Source organism: Coffea arabica, chromosome 2e, assembly GCF_036785885.1.
Source record: "Coffea arabica cultivar ET-39 chromosome 2e, Coffea Arabica ET-39 HiFi, whole genome shotgun sequence".
Lineage (NCBI taxonomy): Eukaryota > Viridiplantae > Streptophyta > Magnoliopsida > Gentianales > Rubiaceae > Coffea > Coffea arabica.
The window spans coordinates 5,460,709-5,485,991 of NC_092313.1; the positions used below are offsets into that span (position 1 = coordinate 5,460,709).

Consider the following 25,283-nt stretch of genomic DNA (forward strand, 5'->3'; position numbering starts at 1 on the left):
AGAAGAAAAAACTAGTACACATAAGAAATCAACAAGCGAAAAATAAGAGGAAAAGACAACCTAGAATAGATCAAAATTCCAAATGTCAAACACAAGTTCTTCCTGTTTCACTGCACCCGGGACCCACAGGACAGGACCGAAATCTCCATCATCTTACTTTACTTTTCAAAGTTGGTACCAGGTCCAGGATATTATTAGATTGATAAATCACAAATCCTCCTTTTCTGGCTTTCCACTCTAGCTCAACTCTTCTGCTCCAGTTTAAAGCCATTTACAGCAGAATCAAACCCAAACAGATGAATCCCGACCGCCTTCAGCTTTTGAGTCTTTACTCCTCACTCCTTCACGCAATTCCCATGCATTCTCATTTGCTTTCCCACTGCCAACGGAAAAGCTACTATATCACCTCGGATTACTATTAGCAGCAGTATAATTTTTTTTAGTTTTGTCCCTTTTTTATTCCCTTTTGTTTAAATTTTAGTTCTACTGGTATGGCAGTTTCTGACATTGAAGCTGTGGTTGAATTCTTGAGGAAAAATGGATTTTCAGAGTCTGAATCAGCTCTTATGGAGGATATTTGTGACAAATCCCAACTGGGATCCTCGGATTTTCAGAGATTTTTGTTCCCAATGGTGCCTCCACTTCCCCCGGTTAAAATTCCGGCCCCCGCAGCTAGGTGGTTGCCTCTGGTCCCTGGTGGAGGCGATGCTGATGATGGTGGTGGTCATCAGCTGAGTTCTCCTTCTTCTGATGATGATGATGAGGAGTTTGTCAGCTTGGCTTCTTCTACTACTGAGTTGTGTTCTTCAGGTCGTGATTCTAATTTTTTAACTGCTGCCAGTGATCTTGTGGATTTTCCTTTCTTTGACTTATTATAAAGTTCTTCTTAATTTTGCCATGTATAATTTTATTGTTTCTCTTTTTATATTGATATGTGTTGTCTGTTTTATTTGGGAACTGGGATCTTTGGGAGAATTTTGTCTTTTTTTTTGTGTAATTTAGTTTGCTTTTAAATCGATTATTAGCTTGTAATATTCTTGTTCTTGTTTTCTCCATTAATTGATTGAAGAATAGTTTTTGTTCAGTAGTTGACAGCTAGATTGCTCCTTGCTTTGTTCCCTCTGCATTTCAGAGTTTCTCTCTTTCCCTCTCCTCCTCTCTCGCTGAACTCAGTATGTGGAAAAATTTATGTCTTGCTCTGTCAATTATGTACTGTAGTCATTAAAGCAAAAGCATACCAAATTAGGCAATGAAATCATGCGTTTCTGCAGTCTAATCAAGGACTTTAGGTAAATTCCCAATTTGATTTTTCATTACTACATGAGAGGGAGTATTTTCTTGCTTGTGTTTCCTCTTATAACTTCGCAACATCCACTGAACTCCTCCTTTAAGTTTAAAAATTTTTCTCCAGTTCTGCTTGGCTATCCAGTGCAATTAATGCAGCATTATGTAGCTGGTGTCTATTTTTTTCTTTTCTAAATCAGCATTTTTCTTTTCTAAATCAGCATTTTGTTCCCTGGCATTTGTATGTTGACCCGAGCTTTATATTAGCATGCAAGTCAGAGGTCTCATGAGCCCTGAACACCAAAAACCTGTGACTATTGCTATTCTTTCCTAAGAAATGGCGGTTCCTTTTTCTTTTGGGAAGGGGTGTGGATGTGAAGGTAGAAATGGTGAATATTTGGAGATCGTATCTGATGCATGCTTTTTTCCTTTTGCAGACTTCACAAATCCATACGGGATTCATACTACCACAAGGCCGAGTTCTCAAGCTTCATCTGATGGGATGTCTCAATTTGGTACTGCACGAGATTATCATGAGTTTGATATGCAAAATGACTTATACTGGTACAAAGAGAAAGATGAAGACTATGCTATGCCTCCCCTCTTTGGGATCTCAGACTTTGATGCTGACCCAAGCGAGGATAAGTTTGTCATGACTGTAGAGACAGGGAAGCACAGGGAGAATGAGCTTTGTCTGAACCATATATCTGAAGGGTTTCAATCTGAAAGTAGCACTCATTACTATGATAGACAATGGCCAATAAACTCAAAGGAGAGTGGACAAAATGAGGTTATTAAAGATTATTATGATTTGGAAAGAAATATACAACTTGAAGAAAATTTTAAGAAGGGAGAGGAAGGTTGCACGGGTTATCAATGTTCAGGCACGCTCTGTGCTTGCTGTGGTGGAGCAGGGATAAATCATATTGAGGATCCTGCAGATTTTGGAATTCTAAATCTTAGTCCTAGTCAGGAGGCATCTATTGGATGTGATGCAAACTGTTCTGTCAAGAATAATACAAACTATTCTGTGAAGAGTAGCTCTATGAATGGCTGGGTTGGAGAACTGAAAAGTAGTGATGACTTTCAAACTCACATCATTGAGGAAGATTACCACCTGGGTGAAATCGAATCTAGGAATCATGAAATGGATGGAAATATCTGTGACCCTGATCCCTCAGCTGATGAAGAGGTTGGCACCCCGTCTGATGAGCTTCTGATGTATGAGACTAAGGAAGATGATTATGAAGTATTCAGTCTGAGAATCATACACAGGAAAAACAGGTTTGTAAGTCCTTCATTGTCTTTTTTCTAGATTTTGTCTTTGTCCCCAGATGTTGATGCTGAGCTTGCATCCTCTGTGTTTCTCACTTTGATGATGAAGTGCTAATCCGATGTGAGAAATGACATAATGTAGACTTATTCAGCTAGTGCAAAAAGCACTTGGATTCTGTATTAGTCCTTAATTGAATCGATTTTTCTAATCTTAGTTTCCTGGTCCTGTAATGGTTGTTATAGTTTGTCTTGTGCAGGGTTGAATTGTAGCAAACAGTAGTACTCATTTGTTATGCCATCCACAGGACTGGATTCGAAGAAAACAAGGACTTTCCCATTGTTCTAAATAGTATTGTAGCTGGTAGATATTATATCACTGAGTACCTTGGTTCAGCCGCTTTCAGTAAGGTTGCTCAGGCACATGATCTTCATACTGGAATGGATGTTTGCTTGAAGATCATAAAAAATGATAAGGACTTCTTTGATCAGAGCTTAGATGAAATTAAACTTCTGAAGTTTGTAAACAAGCACGATCCTGGTGATGAGCACCATATATTGCGCCTTTATGATTACTTCTACCATCAGGTGTGCATCAAAGACAGTTTCTCAGTATTCTTACTTTCTTAGAATCTTGTTAGATTTATTTACTAGCAGTTTTTCTCTGAAAAGGCATGGCAGATTAACAAAAATGTCTCTCCCTTTCCTTTACTCATCTCCGTAGTGATAAATCAGTATGAGTTTTCATCTATTCTTAGATACCCATAAGAGGGATTTTCTGCATGTATTTTGCCTTTTATGTGGTCAAATAAAGAAGTTTTCCCTTACAGTTCAACATTTATATTTCAAAATCGCTAAACACAAGTGGTATGAGTTGTTCACTTTTTTCCTACCTCCAGAGATAAACAAAATGATGTTCAGTTGATCCTCCATGCGCCAGCTTTGATATTTACATGGTCCATAACCATTGAATTCATGGTCTATATTTGTGTAGTGCTTGCAGACATGATTTAACATCTTGGTCCAGTTGATCTGCTTCACCTTATCTGTTTGTCTTTCTTAAATAGGTAGACTTCCTCCAGCATTATATACTGAAAACCTATTTGGATTTTTTGAGGCCATAAATGAAAGACTTCTGATAATTAATCATCTGGTAACATCGCAGTTGGTAATCTTGATTTTCATAGTTGGATCTTTCTTTAAAAGTTGAGATTTTTTATGTTCTGACTTTATGGAAGCAGTTTATGCTCCATCATACTACCAAAGGGCTATCACATTTAAGAACTTGTCTTCTGAAAAGTCTCTCAAGGGGTTAGATGTCAACTATTAATTTAGTGCAAAAAGGGACAATAAGTTACCTAAAGAATGGGGTTTTCCGATAAGCTGTTCAGCTTTTGTTATTAAATCATAATCAAGAGCGCAGATAGTACTTCCTTTTGGCTAGTTTAGTTAAGCTCTTTCAATGCCCAAAACAGGTCTTTACTGCTCTTTTTTTCCTACTACGCACTGTTAGTCATGCATTTAGCTAAATTTGAAAATACATCTATCATTCATTTTAAATGGAGCTATCTCAATGGTTCTTGTTATCCTCTTTGTGATTACCTATAGGAACATCTATTCATTGTATGTGAACTACTACGAGCAAACTTGTACGAGTTCCAGAAATTTAACCGAGAATCTGGTGGAGAGGCATATTTTACATTGAGCAGGCTGCAGGTTGGTTTTATTAGAGCCATAATTTGAACTGATTCAACAATCAGTGAACTTCTTTGCAGAGGATATTTTCAAGCTGAGTTGGAGAAATCCCAAAATGAATATTTTCCAATTTTTACAGGGCATTGCTCGGCAATGTTTGGTGGCATTAGAGTATTTGCATGGCTTGGGAGTAATCCACTGTGATCTGAAGCCTGAAAATATTCTTATTAAAAGTTATCGAAGATGTGAGATAAAAGTCATTGATCTTGGAAGCAGTTGCTTTCAGACGGATAACTTATCCCTCTATGTTCAGTCTCGTTCTTATAGGGCTCCTGAAGTCATCCTGGGGCTATCATATGACCAGAAGATTGATCTTTGGTCACTTGGTTGCATACTGGCCGAGTTATATTCTGGGGAGGTATTTGTTTGATTCTTATTTTATCTGTTTGGCTGCATTTTGTACATTATGTGGTATGCTCAGAGTGGGTCAGCAAAGAAATTTCTTTTACTTTATTCTGAAACTTTCGAATTCTTTTCCTTGTGACTGAAAATTGGATTGTGTTTTGTGCACTTGTTCCTCACAGCATAACTGTTTTCCCAGGTGCTTTTCCCCAATGAAGCATTAGCATTGTTGCTTGCACGTATTATAACAGTGCTTGGGCCTATTGTCATCAACATGTTACAGCGGGGACAGGAAACACACAAATATTTTACGAAAGAATATGACCTTTACTATATAAATGAGGTTTGTTACTTGCAATGCTATCTCCATCTACAGTGTCATGTGTTACCCTTTTATAGCAGATTTGGAAATTATTGAAGTTTATAGTCTCACTGAACTTTGTCCAGTTTTCTAGATTAGGCCTGTTAGACTAGTGCCCCTTAATCTAGGCGTGGAGGAAGAGGCCTTAGAACAGCTAATACATCCTCATTCTTTCAGTTTGAGAGGAACTTTATGAAACATCATCTGTTTGCGCTAGATTGTGATCCAAGAAGTCTTTGAGATGCAAATCTTTGTACCTATTAGAAAAGTGGTTCTTTTTTTTTTTAAAAAAAAAAAGGGCTTTATACTTTTGAGGTATAGAGAAGCCTAGGTATGATGAGGTCAAGTTCCATGTCAAACTTGTGACTTGTACAGGACAACATAACAGTTACACGGAAAAGAAACAAAGCTGCATATAGTTTGTGGTGCAGTAAAGTCGTTTAGGTATTGACCTACAAGAACATAGATTTGATTCCATCTTCTCCCATCTTAGGAACCCAGTTAACACAAGTAAGGGTGGTCACTCAATGCGGAGACAACAAATTAAAAGTATGGTTCTAAGCATGTTTTCAGTCCTATCAGTTGGTCAATGGTGGATCATAGAAGTCTTTGATGAACGATATGTGGTCAAAGACTTCTATTATCCGTCATTGACAGATAGGATTGCTTGAAACATGGGGTTATTGATTATTCATTTTTCCCCTAACTTTGTTCTAAAACTTGTTGTGACTTTGCATATTGACGTGGTCGTAGGAGACTAATCAATTGGAATACATAATTGCTGAGGAGTCATCGTCATTGGAGCATCATCTGCAAATTTCTGATCCTCTATTTTTAAATTTCATAAGCAAATTGCTCGAGATTAATCCTGAGAGGAGGCCAACAGCAAGGGAAGCATTGGGCCACCCCTGGCTGTCTCAAGACTTGTTATCCTGTCCGGAGTCCTGAAATAGTTGGTCATTTATCTCTTGCTTGTATCTTTACTCAGCACAAAAGGCTCACTTCACTTACTCTGATTGGGTCCGTAAATATGTGGTTGCATTTCCAATTTGTATAGCGGGTGTTGGACATAAGTGGTTTTGCTTGGTTCCTTGGGAGTTTTTGCTTAAAAAGGCGGCAGGGAATTGCTTTTGGGGAACGGCAAGGTGTTGATATTATTCTTTTTTAGATCCTGTAGTTTCTCATGCATAGATCATACTGTCAAAGCTACAAAGGATTTTGATGTTCATAATGTATTCATCCACAGCTTATTAGATTTATATACTATATCTTCAGCAAATAAGAGTGCGCTGGATTGAATGGCATTGGCAACTGAATTCCCACTTTTTTGTTGGATTAGTTGTGACCACCTTATTGTTTGTGGAGTGAACTTGAAAGTAAAAGTCAAGCTACTGCTGGAGGCACCTGTGGTTAAAAATCAGAATGGCTGTATCTAAGTTGGTTCTGCATTAATTATGAAGAACTGGAGCTGCAATAAACAAATAGCAGAACAAATCTCTTGCCAAGATTTTACGAATGCTGTTTTATATATATATATATATATATATGATGTTTTCACAGTGGTATAACGATTTTTGGGACGGCTTATGACTTTTCGAAGACGCAAATAAGTAAGAACCAACAGGGGTATCTGTTTCAAAAGAACGTTGTAGATCGAGATCCCAAGCACGAAGATAATTTGATTTGAGGAATGCCCAAAAACCCATTATTTAGAGAACAATTTGTTGAAGTAAGGCTGTGAGCCCGACATTTAACAACACGTTTCTGTAGTTTACTGTTTGGAAGTTGGGGCGGCGATTGAATCTGAAGTTTGCAGTACCAAGGACATAGAATTATTATTCATATCTCCGATGATTTTGGGAACCTTTCTTTGAAATTTGAATTGAAACATTCCTATTCATGATTACATATTCTAAGTTTGGTAAAAGTCAACGTTGCCTTTTTTCTTTTTCTTTTTTTTGAGTCGGCTTCAAACTTTAAAAGAAAATAGGGTGCACTTGAGGGTCAAGGTTCTCCTAATCACGCTATTAATATCCCAACCAATTAAATTGGATAAAAAGTAAACATGCTGTTACAAAATTAGAATAGGTTTCTAATTGACAAATATAATCATATGACGCCTGTAGTGTTACTTTCCAAAACTGTTTCAGTTATTTTACCACAGACTTTAATTTTTTTTTTTTTTTTTAGTGTAAGCAGGAAGACTCAAACCCGAGACCTCTTACTTACACTCCCTCCCCCCGTACCACCCAACCCAACTCTCCCCCCTTTTTTTTTTTGTTTTTTGTTTAGTGTAAGCGGGAGGATTCGGGCCCGAGACCTCTTGCTTACACTCCCTCTCCCGTACCACAGACAACGAACAACTGATCAGTTAAGATTGTGCAATAGAGTTAGGGGTGTAAACTGGTCTAATTAAGTCAAACATTTTAGTGTTTAAATTTGTTTGATTATTTTAATGAATATGAAACTCTGTTTAAGCTTGGTTTCTTTATTTATTGAATCTAGCTCGAACGAATTTTTATCGAGTCAAACTTGAATTAAGTTCTAGTTGATTGAAATTTTTACAATATAATATCCAATTTAATACTAATCAAACTAAGCTGGAATCGACCTTGAAAGTTGATAGAATATAAAATTATGTTCAAATTTATCTTTGACTAGTTGGCGAATCAAATTTGAATGAACTCTTATCCAACTGAGTTCAATTCGAGTATTTAGTAGTTTTGTCCATCTTTCAATTCTAAATAGAGTTAATCCCACTTCTTTCTCCTCACTTCCTAAATCTCACATTTTTTCTACTTAAGGGAAAAAAAAAATTGTGTGATAGAGGAGTTAAAAGTAATTAAAGACAAACAAGAAGTAATTGGTGCAAGAATACAATATGATGGGCACGCTTTAACGTAACTGTTTTTTAGAATTGGTGCACATTGAAGTGTTGACTACGTGCGATTCCATAGTTTGACCACATTTTTGCATTAGCGCACAGTAGTGCTGAGAACTTAAAATATTACAAATTTCACAGTTTCTAGAAATGAAAATAAGTTTTATTTCTTCTTCAAGCTACAAAGTACAATTGCTGCTCATATAAATAAGAAGAAGAAAAAAAAATAGTGCAATTACATGATTAAGGGTTGAAGCTGATATGCATTGGCTTCAAATTAAATGACTTCATGGTCATAGTAGTGTTAACTACATGTGTGAGAGAACTTATATGAGATAATCATCTCTCGATTTAAGATGGAGTAAAAAGTCTCCTCACCCGCAAAATACTTTAGTCCTCCAAATTTATGTCAAAAACCTCCACCGGATCAACTTTATCTAATTGTTTTTTTTTAAAAAATTGTTGTACAAGATCCAATACAATTTATTTGGACTGTCAGCAGAACTGAAAAATTGCCGAGTATCCAATGGACAAACAATCATTGGACAGATCCTCGACAATTGTAAGTAAGCCGGATAAATAGACTTGTAATTAGAGGAAAGTATTTGTGCTACTAGTAAGCAGACAGTCTTCTTTTTTGACCTACAATTGTAACAACGACTGCTAGTGCTAGTAGCCTAGTACTAGTTTTTCTTCTTCCGGGAAGCCCCCATCAAACAAGTTTGCCGTAAAAGAAGAACAGAAAACGAAGCAAATTGTCAGAGAAAAAAGGCTGCATATATCAGAAGCAGTAAGTAAATGCTGGATAGTGAATGCTGAAATGACTGGGCCCAACCCAAGTATGCAGTAGCTGATCAAGAAACAAGAGTTCTGTCTTACCGGGTTGCATCCTGAGGCAAGTAAACGATAGTAGTGCCTGTTTTTTGGGGGCTGGGGGATCTTTAAAATTCTGAAATAGCATCGGTTATGGGAGGAGGAAGGGACAAAACCCTCCAACGATGGAAAGATTGTCCCTTCTCTTCTCCTCTTATTGGCGGATGCAGTCCCTGACTCCGCCTTTTTTTTAACTTTTTCTCAGACGCCTCTTTTTTATAGTGAAGCGCGTGAGCTCAAATGATTTTTTTCCTGATTCTGAAAATATTTTGTCCTTTTCTTTTTAAATCAGTTCCAATTGAAAGGTACGGGGCTACAATTACTTTTTGTATTTTCGTTTTTAGTTCCTTAACTCAAAGTAATTTACTCAAAGGATCATAATTCCATATGCTATACTTTTCCAACTTCTATTAAAAATCCATATGCTTGGTCCTTGTCAAACAACCAAACAATCTGTCTACTAAGAAGAAAAGTATCACTTGAGTGCTAATTTAAGAAGAAATCAGCAATGAAAATTCTTCACTTGCACGTGTGACTAAACAAAGCGGGCAATTTGAAATCAAATGAAAACGAGAAATAGCAGTGCATAGCATAAACGTGAAACAGGGTCGAAATTATTCGTAATTCAAGTCAAATTTGACTAGTGTAATTCAGGAGAGTTAAATTCATTCAAATAATTAAATATAAATCCTAACACAATGTAAAAGTCATCCTATTAAAACATAGACATACTACTGGAATTTGATTGGACAAGAACTCAAATTTAATCAAGCAAAACACGAACACAATTTCGAGGATGTTTAAGGATTCAAAACTAACCAACTGCTCATCACCTGGATTGCAGTTGAAGAACAGAAAAGAAAGAAAATTTTAAAAAGAATCAAGAAAAGTATTGGAGTGGTAAAATGAATCAACTACTACTAGTATAGAACTGAAACATCCAAGTTCCTTTCATCCCCCCAAGACACCCTCCCCAAACGCGTGCCGTCAACTCTCCCATTTTCCCTTTCTTTTTTTCCTTTTCTCTCTCTCAATCAACACCACAACCACTTCGTCGAGGCACCACCTTGACCACAACTCCGTCGGCACCTACGCCACCACTGAAAATTATGGACTGAATTCCCAAAACTCCTCACCACACTTCTTATATATAAACTCCTACTTAACTGGAAAAATAAGATACTAAATATAAAAGAACAAAAATCAGTGAGCCAAAACTCAAAAGCCTTGTATGATGGCGGAGCTGGCTCAATCCGCCGACGTCTACGCGCCGAAGACTATACAAGTTTGGAGAGCACTATTAAACTGGCTGGCTTTCTTCTTCCAGATCTTCGTTCAGATCATCAGAGGCACGCCGTCGCTGACTCAGGTCCTGTCTTACGTTGGCCTGCGCCACTCCTCTCTTCTCTCTTCTTCATCGCCTCAGTTCAAGCCTTTACCTGTCGTCGAGTTACAGGAGCCTGAGCATCCTCCTCCTCCCCTTTCTTCCGCCGTTCAAATTACATCCGGCGCCACCTCTGATGGTGGACTTCTCGATAAGCTCACGGTAGATTCATACTAGTTCCATTTTGTGACTTGAGAACCTTAATGCATTTAATATGGAATATATATATATATATAGGTGTTTTAGGAATTTTTAGTGTGATCTTTCTCTGGGGATTTATGGTAATTTTGCCTAATTCTTGTGTGAGCGAAGTTAGTTATTACTGTTGGTTGGTCTGGAGCATGATATTTTTATTGTGTTGGGGATGAAATAGTTAACACTTTGCAGAGTTCTTACTGGATCTTTTAAATCTATCATTTGTTTCGGCTGACCTCTTTTTATAATCCTGATGAGGCAAAACATGCATGAATTGAGAAAGAGATGCCTTTGTGTTTAAGCTTGGAGTTTGTAGAAACACTTGCGTAAATGGGGTGAAAGTAGAGTTATTCTTGAGAGCTGTTTCTAAGTAAAACCAAAGATTGGATTTTGTGGGCTGGAAAAAAGCAGCCCTGAGATTTTTTTTTCTTAAATAAAATTTTCCCTAATCTGGAACCTGAAAGGGTATAAATAATTCTACTCCTTATATTTTCGTGCTGTTGTCTGCTGTAGAGTTGTTGACTTTCTTAGCAGATATTTCTTTACAGTCTTTGCCTTTCAGTAAGAGTTTCTGTGCAGTTGTGATGGATGCTGTTTTCAGTAAGTGCAATAGGGAGACGTGGTAAATGCTGTATGACTATATGTTTTCTGTACTTATTTTGAGAAATTTCAATCGCCATGTTAAGATTGTTGCTATGGGAATATACATATCGAGAAAAGGGAGGATGTATGAGTTGTTCTTGTTGCTGGAAACCAAGATAGGAGAATTGAACTTTGAGCTTGGTCTGAATAATTATGTACACTATTTGTGACTTCTTGAGACTTGTATTTGAATAAGAATAGATGTTCGAGGAAAAACTGAGTCAAAGATTATTCCAGTTGAAGCTGGAATTAGAAATTTGCGCGTCATGGAGGATAAAAGTGAGGTCATTTTCATGATGTTGTTGGTATTCAGGATTAACCGGAATTAGCTAAATGATGTGTTAAATCCACGAGTCATTTGATTATGTTTGAAATGCTGTTGAATGGTTGTGTGAATTACCTAGATTTTTCTTGCTTTCGAAGGACCTTAGGCGGCTCAAGCTATGAACTTCTGGTTGCAGGTGGTTCTGGACTTGGATGAAACTCTAGTTTGTGCATATGAGACATCTAGTCTGCCTTCTATGATACGTAGTCAAGCCAGTGAGGCTGGGTTAAACTGGTTTGAACTGGAATGCGTATCTTCCGATAAGGTGATCATGCATGTTCAATTCACACTAAAATAATTCAGAGCAAAATATCTGAGGTGAATGTATCTCATTGTGGTTATGCTTTGATTTCAAGGAAATTGAAGGCAAGCCTAAGATTAACTATGTGACGGTGTTTGAGCGTCCTGGATTGCATGAATTTCTCAAACAACTCAGTGAATTTGCCAACCTTGTTTTATTTACTGCTGGCCTTGAAGGTTTGTTCAATACAGGGCAATTTCTTTGATTTTCTATGCTTTACTCTCTTTTTCCAGTTAAATCCTTTTTTTAATGTTTTGGGATTTTTTTTTGGGGGGGGGGGGGTTATTATTGTTGTAGTTGCTTGCATTTATATATAGTTGCTTAAATTAACAGTGCTTTGTGCTTGCACCTTGCAGGGTATGCTAGGCCTCTTGTAGACAGAATAGATGCTGAAAATAGGTTTAGTCTCAGACTTTATCGACCGTCAACCATTAGCACGTAAGTGTAGTAGTGATCTCATTCGATGTGTCTTGGGTAATATGTTCATTATATTATCTCGGGTTAAAGTTACATTAATTTATATGGGAAGAACTTTTGATTGTTCTTAAATCTACTAGTTATACTTGAGAGTCAAGTTGATGCCTGCACATATGTTTGGAAGTATCAAAACAAGTTGACTTCTGTATATATGTTTGGAAGTATCAAAAAAGGAATATAAGAGACTTTTACTCTTCTGGGAAGAAAGAGTTAAAACTTACTGGAGGAAAAGAAAATGAAGAAGAAAGAAATTACTAAAGCTAAGAACACATATCTAGCTGGCAAAGAAAAAAGAGACCAAAAAAAAATCTGGCTATATATTGTGGGATATCCATCCAGGCTTAGTACAAAACGAGTACTCTTATATGTAATGTAACATGAAACATGAAACAGTGTATCTTGGACCTCTTTGGTGAACTCCTCTTGGTTTTCTTCTCTAACTAGTGGAATCAATGCTGTGGTTATAATCCTCGACCACTAGTTATTAAGTTTTCTGTTCTTCACTGTTAACTCTCTGGGAGAGAGGTTCTCTTCCACTTTGAGCTTTTGGATGAATTCCATATGGGTGCTTGATGTAGCTGTTGTGATGCATAGCTCATAATGAGGTTGAGTTACATTGAAAGTTAACCATTTAACAGAAGACCTAATTGGGCTAACATATCATGGCAAAGATGACCTAGCACTATTTCTTTTCCTTCGGAAAGTCACATCAAATGTGGATGAGGGCCCAAGATAAAATAGCTTTACATTTTGAATCAAAGTTCGCATCTACGGTTTGATATTGGCACCAGATTTTCTCTGTAAGAGATGTCATGTAAACCATAGGTCTGTGACTAGGATAATGTACTCATTGATCAGTGGTTAAATATAGGGTAAAGAACACTCAAATTGGGATAAGGTATTCTTTATGTTTTGGAGCTTGTTTAACTGGTGAATTGTAGGGAGTTAGTATATTGTTGGGATAACGGTATTCTTTCTGTTTTGAAGTCCTTTGACCTTATTGATATAAAAATGTCTGGTGGACATTGTAAGAGATGAACAATTACAGGAAAATGGTCATGTAGGAAGAATGGTTTCTGTGCTTCGAGCTGTTTTTGCAATTACCAGACCCCATAGTTTTCGTGATTATTGTTATTTAGATTTCTTGTTTTCTGTTTAATTGCATAATTACTTTCTAGTATTGGTGAGGTTAATTTTGATCATCATTTAGAGATTTATATTACATTCTTAAAATTTGATGGAACTGGAATATTCAAGGACAAAGCAGCTGAGCTATTTCCAGAACATGTTGTCAAGATATATTGTAAGTCAGCCCAAATTTTTTATGAATTGAGCAGATTTTGGTGATTATATATTGAACTAAAGAAAAATGGTAATAATGGTGGCTCAGAAACTGTCACTGCTCTGATGCATATACACATCTACTTGAGGGGGTTGACTGAGTTTCCTTGGAGCTATAAATTTCAGATTTCCCTGATTTCTGAAGTGTGGGGAAAGGATATTCAAGCACTTTGTGTAAAAGCAATTAAACATGAAGAGTCTGATTGCATTTGCAGTTACTTCTCCCTCCCCTTCCATTTAAAGAATTTTGAGCTAAAATCCTTGTGTGGGCACTCGCATGTCACGTGTGTTAATACATACTAGAGACATGATGTTGTGAGTTTGTATGGATCTTAATTAGCTCACAGTTCATTAGTCTGCCGTACGTAGGGATGACATCAGGTAACATTAAGCTATGTCAATTTTATTTTATCTTCTTTGATTTTATATTATTTTAGCACTTGTGTTTGGGTGTTAGATAGTTCTAGTTTTTCGGGTAGTAATTGTCTCCTCCAATGAGAATCCACAGAGCACTGAGAGGTCAGTGATTTGTCGATAGATATGGAAGATCTATCTTGATATGGAGCAAGCCTGATGGTGAAAGTTACTATTCTTTGCAGGTCAACATTCTTAAGCAAAGTTCACTAAGCCGATAGTTGACAAGAAATAGAGCATGGTTTTTGGGGGCAGTCATTATTTTTCTCTAGCTAAGATTTTTTGGCATGGTAACGCAACTATTCAAAAAAGTTCTTGAAGCAAATTTCGATGGTATCTATCTTACCGTGCCACCATCATTGTATGAATAATGTATTGGACTAAGTTGACCAGTTTGAGAGTCCTCGTTCATGTTCTGCTTGATGCTCAAATGACTTCAGATGCTCTTTTATTAAGAAATTAAAAGAATATTAGTAGCTTTCTGATTTCATTTATTATTTGGTGCAAGTATTCTATCAACAAGAAAATGCTTTACATGGGGGGAATTGCTACTAGTACATTCGGGATATTGGTTGGTTAAAAGTTTGGATCTTCTTGTTGAGGATCCATATTCATGCTTTTTTGCTGATGTTGAAGATTGATCGTGTTTTCATGTTTTGGATGCTGGATATGTTGCAGGGAATATAGAGAGCATGTGAAGGATTTGTCATGTGTATCAAAGGATTTGTGTCGAATGGTTATCGTTGATAACAATCCATTCAGTTTCTTGTTGCAACCACTAAATGGTATTCCATGCATTCCATTTTCAGCAGGGCAACCGCAGGATGAACAGGTACCATTGATTACAGTAATTGGATAAAAACTTTTGTCAAACCATGTCCACTGGGTGAGACTCACGCTAATTTAAATATGCACATGCTCATCAGCTTTTGGAAGTTATCCTTCCACTTCTCAAGCACCTTTCTCAGCAGAAGGATGTAAGGCCAGTGCTGTATGAAAGGTTTCATATGCCTGAATGGTTTCAAAGACATGGGATCCCTGCATCTTGGTGGGCAAACTATGAAGGGATTGTTAAAAATTGAGATAGTTTATTATTCCTGGATGCACCTGGAAAGTAAATCTTTTAGAAGGGCAACATCTCTTCCCACGAAGAGTGAAGTTTTGTATAGCAGCATTTTGTGCAGAGCAGCAGCTTTGAATTTTTCACAGCCGCTTCACAGAGGTGTCTCCAATGGATGATGCACATACTGCGATTCTGGAAACTAAAGATTCTTGTGTAACTCTGTTCATAGCTTTCAATTCATGTGGGATCTAATGTACTTGTCAGATGTTGTACACTGTATTCTAGCCAATAATTATTTGCATGTTAGCAGTATTCTTCTGTACAGAACCTACCATTGGATGCTACTTTTAGTTGTCAAGAGTTGTTTATTTAGTACAAGTTAGCTTGTGCCGTTGAAACCAGATTATTGTTGCATTCTCACTTAGTCTTGCAGAGAGATGTAATTCATCATCTGTCTGCTTGCCAACTCGATTAGTAATAGAAGGATGCATCCAATGGATTTTGGTATGCCTAACTCGTCTGTTCGCTTTGTGGGAAAGGTCAGGTAGACATTGAAGAATGCCATGTTTGCTGCATGATTAAAAACTTGTTCACTAAGTCAAGAGGAATAAGGATAGATTTTCTGGACATCGGCAAATTGTGAAATGATGATATCAAATCGATTTAAAGAAAGTTTCAGACGAGAAACTGGTGTCATTAGTCGCCTGGCTTCCATGTTTCGATAATCACCATACATCTTCAGTTTTCCATCCCAGAAAAGTACATCATTTCTTGAAGAAACATAAACTGATGGATTTCTGCCTGGAGTTGAGGGTTGCCAGCTAAATACCGAGCAAATGAAGAAGTGGTATGCAGCAAGAAAACAGCCCACCGTGACCTGGTGATCCCCGGTACAGTTAGCTAGGCTATTGGGAAATAGGCTCGTAATTAACAATAACTGAGGATAAGGATTTGCTAAAGAGTTCGACATCATGATTGTGTCTCAAACCCAGACTATCACAAAATGGTTGATTAACCTTTCTACAACAGCCCCATGTTCCTTCCTAAAAGCCCTTCATGTTCAGCCAGAATCGAAAGCATGGACCAATACATTGTTCAAGAACTTCTAACACGCTTTTGTTTTACTAATCGTGTTTAGGTGGACCCCAACAGAGCGCTGGCCTGTTATTAAAGTTGGCAAATTAACAGAACATACCATATTTCTTTAATTCAAGATCATAATCTGTTTCATAAGCACGTCTGAACAATCTAATCTGTCACCCTCAAAAAAAAAAAAAAATCTTATCTGTTCAAGAAGCGAAGTTTCTTTGATTTTTGAAACATCCCAGATCATCGCGAGGTAAGAACAGAATCCCAAGCAGATAGTTTTTTACCAACACAATTTTTTAAGTTAAAAAATGAAATAGCCTTATGCATTGTCATCTAAATTAGGTTCATCAATATCATGGTACAGCTGCAATAACTAGTCAATGTTGTTCTTGAAGGGTGCAAGGTAAGTCCTCGTGGGAAGTTTCTCTCTCACATGAACTATGAAGGCATCAAATATTATGGTTATGGTGGTTGGTCTCATAGTTTGTATATAATAGAAGCCCAATTGAGTTGTTAAAAGAAGCAAATGATTGTACAAATGGTATGACTAATCGAGCAGGGATGATTGCCATCAAAAGGCAAGTCTGTCCTATGCTAATTGGAATTGGTGACTAATTGATGAAGAATGAGCATCGGAAAATAAAGAAAAAAAAAAAGGAAAGCTTGATTCATGTTTTAGTATTCCAATGGTCAACACGGAAAATAAAATGATGAAAAAAGAAACGTCCAATGTACATCATTTGCTTTTCAGATCAGGAACTCAATTATTTTCTCATTCAATGTATATTTTAAGAAACCGAAAAGCAGAAAAGTAAGAAGACATAAAAGAGCAAGGGTCATAGCCAACTGCTCCAACAACTCAAAGTTGCATACTTCTCAGAGTTGTATTCCAGCAAGAAAGCATACATAATTTGACCCCATTTGCATTTTAACACCGCTGTTCCAAGAAAACCTCCAAGGAGCATGGATGTCGTCACGTAAAGCATATAGCCACCACTAATGTTCTTTGCTGTAATTCTTTTTTCTTTCGTCTCTTAGATTTTCTATGGTGTACCAGATCTAATTAAATTACTTCCCTGAAATTGCTGCATGGCATGTACTACCAATTAACAGTCCATTTGTTTGAAGCCCTGCTTTTATTTAGGAAGTTAGCCTTCCTTGCATCTTTTATTTTCCCCGGAAGCCCGGGTCGGGTGGCATTGAGAAAAAAGAACAACCCACAGGAATGAGGAGGAAGGCTTTTTGTGCTTGGGAGGTCTTGACAAATTTCAGTCATGAAATTCAAAAGCAAAGGACAGGAGCAGTTGTATAGATCCTCAAGAGTTCTGGATTAAGAATTACCTTTTTCTTTGACGACGATTGATTGGAAATAGAGTGGATCCCTAAGGGTCAAATTTGCTCCCCTAGTTGAATATTAGTGAAGATTAAAGTATATATTGAACTATTTGCTGTTCAGGTTCTTGATAGTGAAAGAATTCACTCAGAGTATTTCTATCTTTGGCTTATTTTATTCTCTTTTATCCTTATAATTGAAATTGAAAGGGTAGCATTATCCTGACAAAATTTTTACTTTCAACCTACAAATATGTGAAGCTATAATCTATATATTTTCTTACATAAACAAAAATTCAAATTAAGACAATTATTATTATTTTAAGAAAGGATAACACTGTCGATTACCTTAATGCATGTAGTCTAAAAACCAAAGAAAACAATCATAGATGTGGTCTCAGACTTCATACACGGCAAAGACCAGAGATGGCAAATGGACAGCAAAATGATTGGTTCCATGGCATCGCAAATAAAGCTAGAGGCAATTGAATTTGAGCCCCCTTAGTAGTTGTTCCATCCCACATATATGCTAATTGTTATTGTTTTTCAGGCAATTGGGTGGAACGGGCCATTTGCTGATTTTAACACTGTTGTACTCAATCGGGCACGGTAGGAGCAGTGGTGGGTAGCCGGTACTCCATCTCTTCCCCTAAATACCATACTCCACTTGAACATGAACTTGGCTCCTACCAAAGAATTTAAGTCCTGATGGGTGTAACTTGCCACAATATATGTGATTTCCTCGACTCAAATCTATACGGATGCATCTAGTTCGATTGTGATTCAATTCTCGTCGATTCTCTAATTAATCCAGTTGGACCCTTCCTTCAATTAGATTAGAGTAAAAATAGGAGTAGAATAAATAAACAACGAATGACAAAAAAAACACGGAAAAAAAAAAAGAACATGGCTCCTTATTAATGCGGAGAGCACTTATTTTGGAATGACAATAAATGATTTTCACTTTTTTTTTTGGAATTTAACCTGAATTTTCCACGAGTGGAAGAATATAAACACCAAAAGGAAACTGTGAAAAAAGCTTGAAGAAGAAATATATTTACTTGTAATTCCATGTTGATTTGTTGAATCGGCAGGAGTAATACGCAGCCTTCTTTCGAACGTTCGTGTTGATTTCTCAAGTCTTGAGTCATGCAATTCAATTTCAATTCGTTAGCCATCTCTCTCATTTGCCCCGGAGAAACGTTCCAAGAAATTCCTCTTCATCGGCAGTTTCCATTTGCCAATGACCCGATCAAAGGAGATGAAATGTAATCCACTGGCTTGCTGGATTTTCCTAGAAATCCAGTGTACCTTTTCTTCCTCTTATCTTTCAGCTGTCCCTCTCAAACTTTTTGCCCCTCTCCCACCCACCCCCCTCCCCTTTTTTGTTTTTTATTGTTGCAGGGAAAACTTTTCTGTAACTTAATTTATCATATTTAACAGGGAGGAGAGTCTAAAGAACGGATATATAGATTTGATTCGATTAAAGAGGTGTTTTGATACTTTTTTTAAAAAAATTTCACAGTAGATGAGACTCCTAATCTACTACACAAAGAGTGATTTAATCCCTGTTTGATAACCACTAAGCCAAAACTTGGTAGTTCTCCCACCCCCTTTTAAAAGCAACATTCTTTCGATTTGCCAGTAGACCATTTACATTGATTTAGAGTCTATACACAAGTACTGAATCAACATATAATCACGTAATAAATATTAGGATTTTATTTGAGTAAATCTTATATATACTAACGGTGTATATACTATCACAATTGGATATACGACAGATATATAAAATTTGAGTTTCAAATTTAAGTTCGGATTATATGTCATGCATCTAACGGTAAAAGTGTATACACTGTCAGTGTATGGAAGATTAATCCATTTTGAGTAAATCTTGTATTTAAGTTTCAAATTCAAATTCGGATGATGCGTCATACATCTCACGGTAAAAGTGTATATACTGCCAGTGTATAGAAGATTAATCCATTTTGAGTAAATCTTGTATATACTGACGATGCATACACTATCACGATTAGATATACGATATATATATAAAATTTGAGTTTCAAATTCAAATTCGGATTGCATTCAAGAGTCAAAAGGATGCATTTTGTAAAAGATGCACCAAATTTAAGCTAGTTTCTTTTAGCAGCCACAAAGCTGAGGCCATCTATATTCACTTTTAATTTTTTTGAAGGCATGAAGCTCATGTTACATCAGGGGTGAGACCATGCAAAGAAACTCGTGTTATTTGAATTTGACCGCTTAGTTCCTTACATTTGAATTTCAACTTTAGTAAGTATAACAGCCCGCCATTTATGTTCTAACTTAAGCCCGTATTAAATCATTAAAAACCCCCCAATTAACGACACACCCTAAAATTGGTCAATACTAGTATTTTGACCCGTGCTATGCGCGGAGTTATATTTCACTTTGATTTCTGCGAAGGTACAATGCAACACACCATAAGTGAAAAGATAAACAACGCGGGCCTGTAACACTGACCAGTGACCGCCACCTAAGCCGGAATAGTATTTACCAGGTAGTTTACAATTGGAAATATTTTTTTGATTGTATTTTTTACACTTGGGAATTTCGTATGACTGCAAGGCTATTGTATTTTTTTACATAATATGTGTTGAGATATGCCAATTTCTCTACAGATTTTTTTAGATTGTTTTTGATATTAGAATAATTTAGTTAATAAAAGAATACGTCTTGTTATTAGGATATATGTTATTCAAAGATCATATTGGTTTTTTAACAAAATATTTTAGTTAAGATTTGCTAGTAGAAAATTATGTTTTGTTGAGATTTTATAGGATAATTATTAGTTAGATGTTTTGTTAATTTGTTTTACGTAAGTTGATGAATGAATAACATAAGTTCATTTTCCAGCTTCATACAAGTTTCTTATAAGTCATTTTTTTGCAACACTAATAAATACCTTTTTTTTTTTACAAGTTTCATACAAGATTATGTTTCTCAAAAATATTTTTTTTGTGTACATTAACTTCATACTACATAAATACAAATACTTTTGTAAACGCACCTCAAATATACCACACCAATAACATCTAATACCAATCATAATTACCTCAAATCCATTTACTAATACCGAGAGAAACACATGCCTACGTGGAAGCCCCTAACTTGTCTCGTATCGCACATGAGTTTCAGCAATGTGGACCCACATGCACCACGTGTCCGAATAACAATGCAGTTCTCGTACAACATGAAACGCAGCTTAACATTTTCCCCCTCAGAATTTTATGCAGTTGAACAAAGAGCCCCTTCCAGTCTTAAAAACAGTAGTGTAGCAACAATTCTCTATGCTTTTGCAATTCCGGCCTCTCTCTCTAGGCCTCCCACCAAGTCCCATCCCCTCTCTCTCTCTCTCTCTCTCTCTGCCAAAAAAAAAAATGAGGGGGGACTGGAGGGCCTTAACCACCCTTTAGATGAGTCCCCCACCTTCCGCCGCCACCATCGCCACCGCCATCATCATAACTACCATCCTTATATTCACCGTCACCAACCCACCTCCCTCAGCCTATGCACTCGGAGGCTCTGCCACCACGGTGGCCGTCAGCTACGGCTCGGCCACCACCATCTGTACCTTACTCGCCGACCAACCCACCCAGCAAATTCAATGCTGGAGGAACGGCCAGGTTTTCCTATCCATCTACGCCCCCACCGTTTCTTTCGACTCCATCGCTGGCGGTCTTGACACCGTCTGCGCTGTCCGCTCCGGCGGATACAGCCTCCTGTGCTGGAATGTTGCTAACTTCACCCCCAAAAGACTCTACCTCGGGTCTTCAACCTTGTTAACAAGCATTACAATTGGGGATACTCAAATTTGCGCCTTAACAAACGGTGCTACTAACGTCCGTTGTTGGCGCGGGGAGTCTCATTCAGCAAGTTCGCCAAATGGGACGTCGAGTTTCAGTTCAATTTCATCTGGGCTGGGCTTTTCTTGTGGAGTTGTGGGGAATACTAGTAGGGTTGCTTGTTGGGGCAGTAATACAAACACGGATATTCTAGCTTCAAAGATAGAAACACAGTTTGCAAATATGTCGATGAAGAACATATTTGCAGGTGGACAGCATGCTTGCGGGATGAATACAGGTGGAGTGGTTATTTGCAGAGGGAATAACGACAGTGGTCAGTTAAATGTGCCCGCTAATTTCGGGTACGAGTACAATGCCTTAGCTCTTGGTGCAAATCATACCTGTGCTATTAGGTCACTAAACCACACAGTTGTTTGTTGGGGAGGAGGTGGAGAATTTTCTAGCAGTGTTACGGAAGATACCTCATTTGAGTCAATTGTTGCGGGGTTGGATTTTACTTGTGGATTAGTTACGAGTAATTTTTCAGTGATTTGTTGGGGGCCTGGATGGCCTAATAACTTGAATCCTGCAGGCGTCGGGCTTCCATTGCAGAGGACTCTTCCGGGGCCATGTGTTCGTAGTATTTGTAGATGTGGTATATATCCTCAATCTCAAACACTCTGCTCTGGTAATGGTAATATTTGTTGGCCTTGTGATATTAAAATTTTAGCTCCACAGCCACAACCATTAGGTCCATCACCATCGCCGCCTCCGCCTTCAATTGGTCCATCACCGTCCTCGCCCTCTAAAGCGCTGAGGAGGGGTTTATTGGCCTTTGCCATCGTTGGATCAGTTGGGTGTTTTGCTGGGATTTGTACTGTAGTTTATTGTTGGTGGACTGGTGTTTGTTTTGGGAAAAAGAAAATTCATAATTCAGTGCAACCTACTATTAGTGCTGCTAGTGCTCCGCAGCAATCAAACAGTAGTCCACCCTCAAGATCATCCACTCTTAGGCGGCAAGGATCACGCCTGATGAGGCGACAGAGGAGCGGAACATCGTCAAAACATGCGGACAGGGCAGAGGAGTTTTTGTTTCAAGACCTCGCTGCGGCCACCAACAATTTCTCCATGGAGAACAAGATTGGTGCTGGGAGCTTTGGGGTTGTTTACAAAGGCAAATTACTTGATGGGCGCGAGGTTGCGATTAAACGGAGCGAGACAGGTCCAAGAACGAAGAAATTCCAAGAGAAAGAGAGCGCATTTGAATCAGAATTAGCATTCCTGTCGCGGCTTCATCACAAGCATTTGGTTAGGCTCGTGGGGTTTTGTGAGGAGAGGGATGAAAGGCTTTTGGTTTACGAGTACATGAAAAATGGCGCGCTTTATGATCATCTGCACGACAAGGACAATGTGGAGAAGAGCAGCAGCGTGGTGAATTCTTGGAAAATGAGGATAAAGATTTCACTGGACGCTGCTCGGGGCATCGAGTACCTTCACAACTACGCAGTTCCACCCATAATTCACAGAGATATCAAGTCATCCAACATATTGATCGATGCAAATTGGACTGCCAGAGTCTCTGATTTTGGATTATCACTAATGGGTCCAGAATCGGAGCAAAAACATTTTAGGCCGACCAAGGCAGCTGGGACAGTAGGCTACATCGATCCAGAGTACTTCGGTCTAAACGTATTGACAGCAAAGAGTGATGTGTATGGTCTTGGGGTGGTATTATTAGAACTCTTGACGGGGAAGAGGGCTATTTTTAAAGCAGGCGAAAACGATGGTGCACCAATGAGCGTGGTGGATTATGCAGTACCGGCAATTATGGCTGGGGAATTGACCAAGATTTTGGACCCGAGGGTCGGGCCGCCGGAGCTCAACGAAGCGGAGGCGGTGGAGCTGGTGGCGTACACCGCAATGCATTGTGTGAATTTGGAAGGCAAAGATAGGCCGACCATGACCGATATCGTTGCTAATTTGGAACGAGCATTGGCTCTGTGCGACGATAGTCATGGCAGCATATCAAGTGGTCCAATATCCATTGTTTCAGATTGAACTCAAAAACAACTCCAGGTCACAAAATTTTCAGTTTTTTCTATTTATTCTTTTCTTTTTTTCCCCCCGGTCATTAGTAACCAATTGATGTGGGGATTCTTTGTTTTGGAGTGTAAAGAGTAGGATATTTGTTCTAACGCGGGACGTAGCCTAGAATTTTATGAACGCTGACAAGCAAATAGAAAGATCGATAATTTATTTTCATGGAACAGCTACACTACTGTCTGCGAAATGCTCATGTATCGTTTTTTTTTTTTTTTTTTGGGTAATTTGGACTTGGTCAGCCTTAGCGGGGGCTTTTTATCCAAGGTTTTTATGGTTTCACGTATGTCCTTGAATAAATATTTACTACAGTAGTATATTAGAACATGGGATGATATGATATACTACACAGAAAAGAAAGAGAGAAAGAAAGAAAGATGGTTGGTGCAGCTTTTGTACTTTGATGGGAGTCGTTGTTCCTACAGCGTACGGGGGGCACAAAACAAAAGAAGTCTAAAACCGTAACAAAAGTGGTCCAACAGGGCATTTAAAACTTGCACGTTGGGCTAATTTACTTCCTACTCAGAATTGACTTTGAAAATTCCATTAAAAGCGGTCAATTAAAATCAAGTAGTCGCTCCAGATGATGACACCTGTAGGGCAGGCTCTCCTCTGTCCTCCTCCCAAGGCGGACCCACCCTGAGTTGTTTAGTCATCCTCCTCTGGAACGGATCCCTCCACGTTGAGTTTCTATCTACTGTCTCCCAGGAAATGTGAACTCTTGCTGGCTGTGTTGCTGCTCTGGCGCCGCCGCCTGCAAAACATGTTTACTCGGTCCTCCTCCTAAGTTTTTTAACAGAGCTTCCAAATGTTCGAGATATTTTAATTTTTATTTTGTATATGCAAAGATTTCAAGATAACTAGTATACTACGAGGGAGGGATGGATTAAGTGATACGATAAAAAGTGACTATAGTTTTTTTTTTACACTAATAGCTAGTACATGATGTCTGTATTGGCACATTTGTCATTCATTTAGCAATTTGTTATGGATAGTTTTTTTAATAAATCGTTAGTGTATAATTTTTTAATATTGATAAATTTAAATCATGTTACGTGACATAATATGAATTCAAAGTTAAACTTCAAATTATACACATGTGACGTACATTTAAAAATTAATTCATTTGTTATTTTTGGGAGAGGAGTAGCAAAACCAATTCTTGAAAATGATAGAAGTAACGTTCACCAAATTACTCAGATTCCTCCGGTGCAAACATTCTTGGTATTAAAAGTCGGGACAATGAATGGCTGGCGGTTGAGAGGTGGATTTGTAAATGGGCGGCCGCAGACCTGGCCTCCCCATGCACTAATTCCTCAGTTGCTTCCAATTTGCTTGCTGCTCTTTACAAACATTTTTTTTTTAAAAAAAAAAGAAGAAGAAGAAGAAATCCTTCATTTTTTTATTGCGGGGCGTAGATCTGAACGATGCACGTGAGGAGGATGTGATTCTATTGAACCCGTGCTGGTGAGCTGTGAACGGGAAGAACAATCAATCTTCAGAGTTACGGTGGAGTGCCGAGGTTCTTTATGGGAGGATCCGAAGAAGTGTGAGAAATTTGTGTTACAAATCCAACGTAACAATTTACACTACTGATAAATTATCTGCAGTGATAGCTATCATTTTAGCGTCAGACACAAGATAGAACGTTGTACCATTCCCAGTGTAAAATTGGAGCTCGTGATGAATACGATTGTGGATTTTGTCAAAGAAATACTGAACATCTTCATTTGTTTTTGCCCTGCCCGTGTCCTAAATTCGTGAACACCCCCATAATTATTAATTAAACAACTTTTTTGACTTTTCTTTATTTCTAAGTCAATTTGTCCAAGAATTTGGTCTTCCCGAATCCTGTGTCAGTCGTCGTCTACTTCGAGTTCGAACCCTCTCACCTCATCCCAGCAATATTTTAGTAGCAAGAACCTGGGATTTTGTTTTATTTTTTTTTAAAAAAAGGTCTATCCAAGTAATTGAATTGAACATTTTTCCATTTTCATTCTCGTTTAAAAATAGCTGCATGAAGCC

The 25,283-nt window shown here is 37.9% G+C and overlaps 3 protein-coding genes and 1 long non-coding RNA gene across 4 annotated transcripts; 3 read left to right on the forward strand and 1 right to left on the reverse strand.

The window, feature by feature from the left end:
• Window positions 1–346: 346 nt before the first annotated feature.
• LOC113730354 (uncharacterized) lies at window positions 347–6,070 on the forward strand. Its single transcript, XM_027254989.2, has 7 exons — window positions 347–810; window positions 1,722–2,568; window positions 2,865–3,144; window positions 4,165–4,272; window positions 4,391–4,669; window positions 4,853–4,996; window positions 5,768–6,070. The coding sequence occupies exons 1-7, from the start codon at window positions 492–494 to the stop codon at window positions 5,960–5,962; spliced, it is 2,172 nt and encodes a 723-aa protein (XP_027110790.1). The 5' UTR covers window positions 347–491; the 3' UTR covers window positions 5,963–6,070.
• Window positions 6,071–9,711: 3,641 nt separating this feature from the next.
• Window positions 9,712–15,311, forward strand: LOC113730355 (uncharacterized). Its single transcript, XM_027254991.2, has 6 exons — window positions 9,712–10,314; window positions 11,451–11,579; window positions 11,671–11,791; window positions 11,972–12,053; window positions 14,526–14,679; window positions 14,774–15,311. Exons 1-6 carry the CDS (start codon window positions 10,000–10,002, stop codon window positions 14,927–14,929), a joined length of 957 nt encoding a protein of 318 aa, XP_027110792.2. The 5' UTR covers window positions 9,712–9,999; the 3' UTR covers window positions 14,930–15,311.
• Window positions 15,312–17,624: 2,313 nt separating this feature from the next.
• Window positions 17,625–18,690, reverse strand: LOC113730356 (uncharacterized). The gene is made up of 2 exons (XR_003458322.2): window positions 18,393–18,690; window positions 17,625–18,156 (listed from the first exon to the last, which is right to left on the reverse strand). It is a non-coding gene; the product is annotated as an uncharacterized lncRNA (long non-coding RNA).
• Window positions 18,691–20,627: 1,937 nt separating this feature from the next.
• Window positions 20,628–23,420, forward strand: LOC113730357 (putative serine/threonine-protein kinase-like protein CCR3). The gene has a single exon (XM_027254992.2). It carries the CDS (start codon window positions 20,790–20,792, stop codon window positions 23,214–23,216), a length of 2,427 nt encoding a protein of 808 aa, XP_027110793.1. The 5' UTR covers window positions 20,628–20,789; the 3' UTR covers window positions 23,217–23,420.
• Window positions 23,421–25,283: the final 1,863 nt, after the last annotated feature.

Excerpts from the sequence above, each read along its gene's own strand:
- LOC113730357 (XM_027254992.2), top strand. The coding sequence starts at position 20,790 with ATGAGTCCCCCACCTTCCGCCGCCACCATCGCCACCGCCATCATCATA.
- LOC113730355 (XM_027254991.2), top strand. The coding sequence starts at position 10,000 with ATGATGGCGGAGCTGGCTCAATCCGCCGACGTCTACGCGCCGAAGACT. Across the intron at positions 12,054-14,525 it reads CGACCGTCAACCATTAGCAC|GGAATATAGAGAGCATGTGA; the intron begins GTAAGTGTAGTA and ends GATATGTTGCAG. Across the intron at positions 14,680-14,773 it reads GGCAACCGCAGGATGAACAG|CTTTTGGAAGTTATCCTTCC; the intron begins GTACCATTGATT and ends CATGCTCATCAG.
- LOC113730354 (XM_027254989.2), top strand. The coding sequence starts at position 492 with ATGGCAGTTTCTGACATTGAAGCTGTGGTTGAATTCTTGAGGAAAAAT. Across the intron at positions 811-1,721 it reads TACTGAGTTGTGTTCTTCAG|ACTTCACAAATCCATACGGG; the intron begins GTCGTGATTCTA and ends TTCCTTTTGCAG. Across the intron at positions 2,569-2,864 it reads ATCATACACAGGAAAAACAG|GACTGGATTCGAAGAAAACA; the intron begins GTTTGTAAGTCC and ends TGCCATCCACAG.